We start from the raw sequence: 10,891 nt of genomic DNA on the forward strand, positions 1-10,891 counted from the left end.
TGAGCATTCAGATGTGTCCTTCAAGTGAAAACAGACTCCCTTGAGCAACCTTGAAGCTCAGGCCCAGCAGTCTCCGAACCAGTGCCGTCACTTGGCCAGGGGCTGTTTTGTACTGGTTCAACTCCCCCTGCTATGCTGTCCTTGAACGTCAAACCCTTTGGCATGTGAGATGTAAATTCTTTGGGATTGAACTTGAAGGCTTCAAGGACAGCTTGACCACCTTCATTAGTATCAAAATGCATTTCCTTTCCTTCAGCTGACATGACTTCCCACTGCAGCACTGACAACGGTGTCCTGGATAGGAGGGTGCACCACCTAGTATGGATTTACCATGCTGAAGAATCTCCTGTCACTGAGGCTTTCTCTAATATTACACAATGACTGATTGCAACAAAGTTGTCTGAAGTTGCTTCTAAGATTATCCTTTTTATCTTTATGTTCAGGCTTTCCCTGCATTTATTGGTATACTCAATACTCCAGTCAAATCACACTTGTAGCTCAGCATATTTCTAATATCCACAGATGGGAAAGATACTGATTGCAGTATTTAAGAGCCACCCTCACTGAAAAATCAGTTGTTGCTTTGTTTCAAAAGGTAGGGGCAAAATTATTTCTTTACATGAGGATGGATTTCAGTTATATTAAGCAAGTTTGGTTCTACAGCAGGCCCTGATGAAACTAAGAAATAAACAGCAGCAAGCAAATAGGAGAGGTGTATGGGAAAACTTGTTTCACCTTCTGGCTGGGGAGGATATGAGCATGGAGTTCCATAGTTCCTCTAAAACTTGTATATCCAGATAATCTGGATATATCAATAAGTGGAAAAATATACAGTCGTACATAATATCTACAAATGTAGATATTTATCTGTAGGCTAGTGTTTAGTCCTCCTTCCATTCATAATTTTTATCTTTCAGTGTTGACAAAAACTTTTTTGGGGGGGAATTATCAGTCTCCAATCAGCTGTTTGAATTTTGAACTTGTTTTGTTCTTGTGTTTAAAATAACCCAGTTGACACTGCCAACTTTTCCTTTCTGTACCATTCATTATTTTTATGTGCTTGTCCTGCTTCCTCTTTTTTTGTCTCCTATGAAGTCAACAGCTCCAAAACTTTTTCTCTTTCTGCAGAGGGGAGATTTTCTCCTTCTTTTTTGATTGCAAGCTGCTATCTAGTCAGACACCAGGCTAGAGGGGGCGAGAAGAAATGGGGACTCTCTCCTTCTAGGCAATGACTAAACCAGATTGTTGTTCCTAGTGGAGACAGAAATAGGCAAACAGGTTCTCAGTTTAGGCCCCCTGAACATCTTGGTTGAACAAAAAAAAATCTGTTAAAAGGTGCTAAACTTAATGTTTTCATATGAGAAGTTTCTTACTGTTTTCCCTGCCATAAGAACCCTTTAACATTCTTTTTCCCCTCAAAAAAAAAAAAAAAAAAAACCTCAAAAACAAACAAACAAACAAACAAAACCACCTGCAGGGTGCTGTGACATTACTGTGGTTTGAATTAATTTGAGGTGTACTCACAGAGTTGCTGAGGTCTGGATCACCAAGCACAAGACTGATCTTTAGCCCAGACAAGACTACGTAAAACCCATCCTTTGACAGCTGCCTACTGCTTCCAGGAGCGCTCCCTTCTTTTCCCATAAATTCATTTGCATTCAGGGCTGCTCCTGTATGCCAATTAGCTTTAATTTTTACTATACACACTGACATCAATGGCCAATGAGAACAGGGCATAGCAGGGTTTTTAGTGCGCCCATAAACTACAGAAAATTGTCCTTGGACAAACTCCTGCTTTTAGACTGGCTGACAACAATAGACATGGTTAAGTTCAGGCTAAGAGCCATTAAACATAATTACTACCACGGGGTAAAAGTTTAATTGTGCTAAATTTTAAATCTGCATAGTCTGTGCTTATTTACAAGCTGGCTGGATCTTCCTGTTACATAAAGGGGAATAAATCTGTACTTAAAAGTTGTTGCCTTTTAACTTCAAAGGGAAGTGAATAAATAGGTTTTTTTAAGAAGAAGCAAAACAACCCCAAACTGAAAACTTTCTGTATTTCCAGCTTCTTTTATGCCAATGGCTCCGAGCTGGTAAGTAGAGGCTAAACATCTTCTGATAGATTTTTCTAATGCGCTTCAACTTCATGTGTGTGAACGTGTGAGAGTGTGTTGCATCTGTCACGAAGGTGTCTGGGGGAAAAATGCAGATCAGTTTGTTCATGTGGGGTTATTTTAAATTTAACCACAGATGGGGCTTGGGGTGGAAGGTTTTTCTTCCTGCTCCTTATCTCCTCTCCCTCGTTCCAATAACGTTAAGCTCCCCACTTTAGGAAGTTTCAGCTCAAGGAGCTTCTGGATCAGGAGATATCAGAGGTGGCAGGTTTTCTACAAGCAAACAAAAAAAAAAAAAGGGCAAAAGACTCTGTTCATTTTGCATTTTCTTCCAACAGATTAAAAAAGTCATGTTCACTGAGCTACAAGTTACGGCGTATTTTTAGAAGCACGGTGAATACATGGGGCTCTAAATCACTCCCTGAAAAGCAGATTAAAATTAGGAGGTGCTAGAATAAGTGTGAAATGTTCATCTGTTGGGAAAGGAGCGGTATGGGGGACTGTGAAACTTGATAGAAGAGACAAAGATTAGCACTCTGACTTGCTGGAAGCCACGTTATGTAGACATTAGAAGGCAACACGATTTCAGCTGGACAGAACATAAGCTTCAGATCTTATGCAAACAGTCAAAGCTGTTTAACAATTGGTTTACCCCCAAAACCCCTGAAAGGAGACAGGTGAATACGATGCCAAATACATTTTTCATGTTTCTTAAGCTAACTGTTTAAATAGTTAAGTGAACATCTGTCCAAATTTCCCCATCATTTCCATTTAGAAAAGTCTCCTATTTGAAGGCTGAAGAAAAGCACCTGCTTAACAATGCAAATGGTGCTGTCTGGGGCCCCTTTATTTTGTTTAATCTAGATTGAGCTCCACACAACTGTGATGCTAATGAATAATGGATATTTTATACTTGTGCATGTAGCAGTGCTGGGCACAGAGCAAATCTAGGATTAACCTCCCAGTTTCCCTGCCTAATGCATTTGACTCATTTTTTTTGAGTTTGCTGTGACTTGGGTACTCTAAAAACGGATGCCTGTTTTTATGGGAAATGGGAAAATCCTGGCAAAAGCTCTCAGGCTTTGCTGTGCCCAAGTGGAAAGGGGCAGCTAGGCTGAGGAGGGGAGGGATGTCTGGAGTAATGGCTTGATGTCTGAGTGGGTGCTGAATGAGAGCCAGGGTGTTCCAGGGTGGAGACCTGGATGCTTTTCAGTGCCGCATTTTTCCAGTCCGGTCTGCTGGCGTTAGGCAGCCGAGTCCCATGCCCGGCTGCCTCCCCTGCCTTGCCTGCCTGTGGGGGCAGGAGCAAGAGGGGTCAGCTTGCAGGGAGAAAGGGACTGCCTTTTGCTGGTGCAAATTTACACAGCTGGGATTTCACTCTGCCTTTCAGCCTTCAGATGATGGAATCATGGGGGAAGAAATTTTGGTACTCCCTTTGCGGATTTTCCATCCTGCATGAGTGTTTCTGTTTTGGTTTGTGTGATTTAGCTCTGAGGGGAAATGTAGTGCTGTTTCTTCATAGGAAGGCCTGAGGTTTTCCAGCCAGGCTAATGAAAGTGGCCCCTGATACCACTTCTAAAGAAAAATAAGGGTGGGCTTTCTTACAGCTGGAGAGCGAGCTGACTTCGGGAGCACAGCGCTGTAGGAGGATGGGAGAGTTGTGTGGAGGTTTCTATAACACTGCTGGGTGTTTTAATTCACAATTACTGGCCAGTAATAATTAGTATTGATTTGCCTGGCAAATTGCAGGTTTAGAAATTGGTTATGGATTTTCCTGATGCTTCTCATCTGCCTGTTGTGGAATCAGCCAGAACCGATGGCTTGAAACAAACCGCGAGCCCAGCTCTGTCCGCGGGCAGCGGCGCGTTGTGTGCGCAGAGCTAATGGCCAGCAGGGATTGCACGTCTTGAGGCTCATCACCCCCAAAACACCATTTCTGTCATCCCCTAGGCCAATTGACTAACCACATGTGACCAGAGGCTGGGGTGAACCTCGGCTCTGTCAGCCCGTGGCTCAGTGCCCCCGGCCCTGGCGCAGCGGTGGCACCGTGCCCCCGGCACACTCGGGGTCTGCAGGGACACCTCGGGCAAGGATGCTGCAGTCGTGCTCCAGTCCCCCAGCAGGAGCTGCAACAGCAGCTGACGTCTGGGGAGACAGATAGTGAAAGCCAAGATGAAAATGGCAAAGCTTCCAGTGCTGAAGGGCTGTCCTGGAGGGCGGGCAGCTGAAGTGGAACGGCTGAGCGTGCTGCTCAGGCCGCCGTGGAAGGGCTTAGCTGGCTCCCGGGAGGGCAGGGGAGGCACAGCCGGGGAGGAGGGCTTGCTCTCTGAGATGCCTGGCCAAATGCACTCGTTGTGCACTCATTGCAAGAGAAGTCGTGCTTTTTCTTTTGAAGCAGCAGGTAAGTGAGGTTCTTCCTGAGCTCTGTTACAGCGCTGCCTGCCAGGATTGGCAAAGTGTGCAGGACTTGTGTGTGCTGCTGCCAGCCTGTCCCTCTGCCAGGCTGTGGCCAAGCACAGCGAGCCCTTGCGGAGCAGGACGGCAGCTCCCAGCACCTACCCCACTGCTGCAGAGAGCCAGATAGTTTTTGACTGAAATTTTGTGAGCCCCAAAATAGTGCTCTAAGTGTTTAATGCTTTTCTCCATTAGACAGCAAATTAGCCCTAGGCTCACAAACCAAATGAAGTTTCATCTCGATGATCGGAGCCTGCTCACCAGGCATTTTTATCCCAAGTTCCTGCACGCTGGTTGGTCAGTGAAATGGAGACTGCAACTTCTATTTATTGGTGCAATACAGTATTTGATACTGCTAATTACACTTAATTAGTCCTTCCACCATTTAATTAAAATGGCTTCTAATGATTGTGCTTCTTTGGCAGGCTCTTTGGTACCACCGGGAATTGTGCTGCCTGCAGTAAACTGATCCCTGCCTTTGAGATGGTGATGAGGGCCAGAGATAATGTTTACCATTTGGACTGCTTCGCCTGTCAGCTCTGCAACCAGCGGTGAGGACACAGTTATTGTACACACAAACTAATTTATACCTTTGCCCGTGAAACGGGGGAAAGGTTTGATGCATGCTGCCCGTCTGGGGCTCACAGCCTGGGGGCAGGGCTGGGGCTGGGCTGCCAGGCTGACCTGCGGGATCCATGTGAGTACCTGTAGCCCTTTTACTGCAAATCCCCTTGGAGCTGGTGGGAATTGGAGGGGCAAGGGGGAGGACACAGACACAGACTGTCCAGCTGCTGCTGAATAAGACAAAAGTGCTCCAGCGTCCTTTCAGGAGCTGCCCTCTTTGCAGAAGGCAGATGATGGAGAATGGACCTCCTCTAGCAAACTGACATTATCTTACTTAAATCATGTTTCTGACACGCTCAAAACTGGGGGTGGAAAAGAAGTAGTATAAAGAGAAGGGAGAGGAAGAAGGAAAAATACTCGGGCTAAGCCCTTTCCAAAACTAGGAACAAATCCATTTAGTTGTTGTGTAATTAATAGGGGATCTTGGTGGTGTAATTTTGAGTGAGGCTTATTTATTTCTGCTGGGTGGAAGATGGACCTAAGGGAGTATAATAAATGGCCATGTGCAGTGTTTTCACTTGAAGTACCTGTAGCCAGTTTAGGTTGGGAGGGCTGTGAAAACTCTTCCCAGCACCATGTTTGTTGATCATGCAAGGCAGAATTGAAGACCACAGAAGCAGATGTGATACTTTGTCACCTTCTGATGCACCCAGCTGACCATCCTTGTCCGAGATAGACCTGGAATTGCTTGCAGTTCTTACTGCTCGCTTAGTCAGGCTGTAGTGACTGCCCAGGGTCAAGGGCTGTGCTGGTGTTCCTGTTCTGGATCTTCGGCTGTGTTTCCCAAAGATGAAACTAGGAGGCAATGCCTCATCCCATGGGGAAGTGTGAGAGAGATGACAAAACTTGTGGGAAGATGGAGAACCAAACTCTGTAAAAGTCAACCTCAAATCCTGACTTAAACATTCCTTGCTCAGCCTGGAAAAGCATCCCAGTGGGATCTCTCACGAATCAGCCATACCCATGTGTGAATGCCAGCCCCTGCCAGCTTCCCCCGGACTTGGGAGATCCTGCCCGACTCCGCTCCCGCCGCCCCGCCCGTGGCTCAGCCTGGAGGTGAATTTGGTGTCAGCTGGGCGGTGCCAAGGCACGGCGGAGGCGGATGAGGTGGCTGTACTCGGTGAATTTGGTGTCAGCTGGGCGGTGCCAGGGCACAGCGGAGGAGGATGAGGTGGCTGTACTCGGTGAATTTGGTGTCAGCTGGGTGGTGCCAGGGCACGGCGGAGGCGGATGAGGTGGCTGTACTCGGTGAATTTGGTGTCAGCTGGGCGGTGCCAGGGCACGGCGGAGGAGGATGAGGTGGCTGTACTCGGTGAATTTGGTGTCAGCTGGGCGGTGCCAGGGCACGGCGGAGGCGGATGAGGTGGCTGTACTGGCAGGAGCCGGGCTGTGTTTGTCCCAGGTGCAGGAGTCCCGTCAGTGCTGTCCCCGCACGGGCGCGGTGGCAGTGCCGGGGCGGCAGTGACATCTAGTGGCTCCTGGCCTTGGGCTCGCTGCGGGAGCCAGCGGGATCTGCCAGCTGCCCAGCCTTGTTCTGTGACTCTTGAACACAGAGCTGATCCCACCTCATCCCCCGAGATGCTTGTCCCACCAGTCAGATCTGGGATTTGTCTCCTCGGGAGTGTGGTGGGTGCTGCCAGGCTCAGCCCTCAGGATCAGCTCTTTTCAGCCTCCTGATGATTCCTGGGCAGGAGAAGTTGCTCCCAAACTCCACACCGAACCTGGGGCTGTAAATGTCCTTCCAGGCAGAGCCTCTGGGCTGCACAGTCAGGAGTGCTGCTTGGCCTTGGAGTCTGTATGCTGAGTATCTCTCATCAAACCCCTTCTTCACTCTTCTTCTCTCCCAGAAAGTCCTAGTGCTGCCTGGTTTTCATTTTCAGTATTTTCTTTTAAATTTCACCCTTTATTTCAAAGGCTCCAAAGCACTTCTCTTCCTTCCCTCTTCAATTGCCAGCGTGGTCCCACTCTGTCCTTCAGACAACCTCCAGGGCTGTCACTGCCTGGCAGGAGAGGGCAGGTAATCCCCCCATTCTGGCAGAGTTGTGCTGTGATGCTCAAGGGTTTGCACAGTTTGTGAGAGGCTGAGTTGCTCTGGAAGATGGGCAATGTGTAGATTCTGGCTTTTGGCTGAGGTCAGAGGGCTGCAAATTTTTGTGACTTACTCTGTGGAGATTTGGGCTTGAAAGGGCAGAATGGAAGTGATCCTGTAACAGACAGCACTGCTGAACTGAGAGCATGAGATTAAGTAACCCTAAAGTCAAAATTGCAGAGGTGGATGCCAGTTCTGGTTCTGAATTGGAAACCTCACTGGAAACCCTGTCTTGTTCCTCAGCTCTGAAAAGATTTGATGATGAAGACCTTCTTCAGTTCTCTTCCAGCTTGCTTGCCGTTCTATAGCTGGGCTCTGTATAGAGTGCTAAATCCATCACAGCAAAATCTCTGCTGTTTTTACCAAGTGTGCAATGTTTTCATCACATTCATTCCCTAAAACATCAGTTTTGCATCAAGTCCTGCACTACCACTCATCGTGCCATGCTTTAAACTGTTCTAAAGTTGTCATGGTGCTGGATAAAAGCTGGTCACTGCTGTGACTGGCTGATGGGTCAGTGTTACAGGGTTGCAGGAAATCCAGCTCCTTCTCTTGCCACTATCTGAAGTGTGGGTTTGCTGGGAAGAAAATCACTCTTAAGGAATGACAGAGTAGGTTCAGCACCTACTTTTCACTGCTGCTGGCTGGAATTTGATTGCCCAGAGAGGTTCTACAACATCCCTGCTCCAAGCATGGGGGCTGGCAATGTGAAACTGGGTCTGAGGTTTCCAGTTGTGATGCATCAGTTGAAGACATGCCAGTTTACTGGTGGGTTTGCAGGACTGGCAGGTAGAAAGAGTTGCCTTTCCAGTGAATCAAACCTTTCTCCCAAAGCTTCATGTCACATCAGGGTACCCCAGTAGAGCAGTTCAGCTCCCATGTGCTTGTACACACCCCCACACCTTCCAACTTCAAAACTCCAGCTCCTCCTTTGGTTCCTCTACACCCAAAACCAGGTTTGGCAAGAGACAGCTGTTGATGGTGCTGGTGGCAAGAGTAATTTTTGCATTTCTCTTCCTAGAGAATTATATGGCACTTAAGGTGGGAATAAGTAGTGAAAAGCAAGCAGCTGTGTCTGTTATTTATTGTGAGTAAACCTGCCCCTGGGGAAGGTGGTGTTAAGAAGAGTATGTGCTATACAGTTTTTACCATAAAAGCTGTTAGTTGAAATCAAGAATAATCTTTATCTTTTTAATATGCAGAAAAGGTTGAATTTCAGAACTACTAGAGCATGTGCCACAGAGGGAAGAAGATGGAAGGTCTTCAGTGAAATCCTATAAAGTGTGAACCCATGCCCAGTTCTCTCTGTACCAACTTGGCAAATTAATCAGATTATATGCAGGTGTCCAGTTGGAGAAAACTTGTGCTTGTGCTGGGCCTACAAAGAAGCTCTAAAGTTATCAGTCCTGTTCTTTTAGCAGAAAATACTCTGTTTTATGGAGATGCTCTGCCTTGAAGGTGCCTGACTTACAGATGATGAAAGCACTTTAGACAAGGAGTAGGCAGTGCCAAAGCTCTGCCTGGGAGCAGGGGAAATGGGCATTTGAGGTCTGCTAAGTCTCCTGGGGATGGGGTCACCTCCAATGATCTTCCTGTAGATATTTGGCCTTGCCAGAGGCTGGTACCTACCCCTTCCTCTCAGTGCAGAGCTGCCTCGAGGCACAGTGCCTGACCCAGAGTGTCTCTCTGATTTAGGGACCTGAGGCTGATTTCAGACTCAGCTCTAGGGGCAGCCTGTGCTCTGGTCTGTCATTGCCCTGCCAGTGTTATGGACAGAAACCAGCCCCTGAATTGGGTGCAGAGAACATTATTTGTTATCTTAAGAAGTAAAGATTAGCTTCTGATTCCTGAGCAAGCAGGCAGGGCGGAAAAAGCTATTGGCTGTCAATTCACACCTCTCCGATCTTATATGTGGAACTTTTTTGACCTTAATGGTCAAATAAAATTGTTAAATATCACAAGCTTCTCTGTCAACTTCAAGACAAACAGAACAATTTACATGGTATATAGAGAGCAGTGCCCTTCGCTCAATGAAGATAAAGGTTACGAGTCCAGCCACCGAGAAATTTCTATTTATTGTTCAGCACTGTACACAAGGGGGTGAGGGAGGACTTAATAGCCAGTCCTTGCCTGGAAATTAGTGTAAATACTGCTTCACCCGAGGGAGCTGTGGAAATGTGGATACCAGCAAAAACTTCAAATAGGCTCCATGTAATATCGCCCGCTTGGCTTCCTGGTTGGAGAGCCCACATCTGTCTGCAGGGACAAATCCCTTAACTGCTCCCACCTCCTCCTGCAGCTGGCATGGGACCCTGCAGAGAGTGGGACCTGCTCCCCAGGCTGCTCCCCTGGAGCCAAGAACAGATGTGCCAGGGAAAGGGACAGCAGAACCCTGGGATGGCAAGGGGGAAGCACTGGCAGAGCTGAAATCAAACTCTGCTCACTAGAGTCACCTTCGGACCCAAACCACCTCAAACTCTCCCCATTCCCACGTCTGTTCATACTCACACCCGCCAACCCTTTTTTCTATCTTCCAGATTCTGCGTGGGAGACAAATTTTTCCTGAAGAACAACATGATCTTGTGTCAGATGGACTATGAGGAAGGGCAGCTGAACGGGAGCTTCGAGTCCCAGGTTCAATAACAGCCCCTGCTTGGCTGGAGCACTGTGGGATGGGCGCTCGGCCGCACGAGCAGCGAGGGCGTCTGTCAGCTTGCCTGCAATATTTTTTTAATTCTTGGTCCAGAGAGGACTATATACATTGTAGTACTTTTCCCCCCCAACACAAAGCAGTTACAATTTTAGATGTACAGTTGTGCCTGCTTAGCTGAGCACTGCATTGCCTGTATGTTTGTGAGTTTTTGGGGTCTGGGGGAGGGCTCTGTACAGTCTGTTTTCTGTATATAAACTGGAACATTTATTTTATGAAAAATGTAATGCAATTTTATTACTGGTGTGAATTAAAAATTATGAATGTTTCCTGGTCATCTTTGCCGTGGTTTCTTCCCCGTGTGGCAAAAGCCTGTATTTCCTGTGCTTTAGCTGAGCAGACTGTTGGAAACGTGTACATAGCTCCCTGGAAACCGCATGGATCACAGCAGAGGCAGGTTCTCTCGTAATAACTGGGGGAAATGCTGCTGCAGGGTTGTGGAGCCTTCCATCCAACCACCTGCTTCCCTGTGTGATGGGGGGGATGAGCTGGGGGCAGGTGGTGGCTGGGAGCCATCGGCATGGCTGGCGGGGCTGCTGTGCCCTGCTGGGCTGCTGGCTGAGAGGCTCCTTGTGGATTCACACAGAGCATTGCCATGGAATTCCTGCTGGCTGCCTGACTGGTGTCTCCAGTCTGGGCTGCGAGGAACAGGCTCCCTGCAGCCCTGCCAACAGGTGCCTGGGCATTGATCAGAATATTAATTTCAAGGCTTTGCTAGGCAGTGGGATTTTCCCATGGGGCATCACTTGTCCAGGTCAGAGCTGCTGCGAGAGCTGATGTCAGAGCTGGGACGTGACCGGGCGCTGATGCAGCAGATCCCTGCTCCCAGCCCTTTTTGCTCACTCCGTGCCAGGTGCTTTGACCTCCCACGAAATAAAAGCGATCAGATTTGAAGCA

At 47.8% G+C, this 10,891-nt stretch overlaps 1 protein-coding gene across 17 annotated transcripts in view; it reads left to right on the forward strand.

The window, feature by feature from the left end:
* Nucleotides 1-10,264, forward strand: part of LMO1 (LIM domain only 1) — a 144,244-nt gene extending 133,980 nt beyond the window's left edge. For all 17 annotated transcript variants that reach the window (XM_059848898.1, XM_059848897.1, XM_059848899.1 and 14 more), the window contains 2 exons: nucleotides 4,997-5,122; nucleotides 9,822-10,264. In XM_059848898.1, the coding sequence (XP_059704881.1) occupies nucleotides 4,997-5,122; nucleotides 9,822-9,927 (232 nt within the window). In that variant the 3' untranslated portion in view covers nucleotides 9,928-10,264. The remainder of the gene's footprint in view (nucleotides 1-4,996; nucleotides 5,123-9,821) is intronic.
* Nucleotides 10,265-10,891: the final 627 nt, after the last annotated feature.

This window comes from Haemorhous mexicanus, chromosome 6 (assembly GCF_027477595.1).
Source record: "Haemorhous mexicanus isolate bHaeMex1 chromosome 6, bHaeMex1.pri, whole genome shotgun sequence".
NCBI lineage: Eukaryota > Metazoa > Chordata > Aves > Passeriformes > Fringillidae > Haemorhous > Haemorhous mexicanus.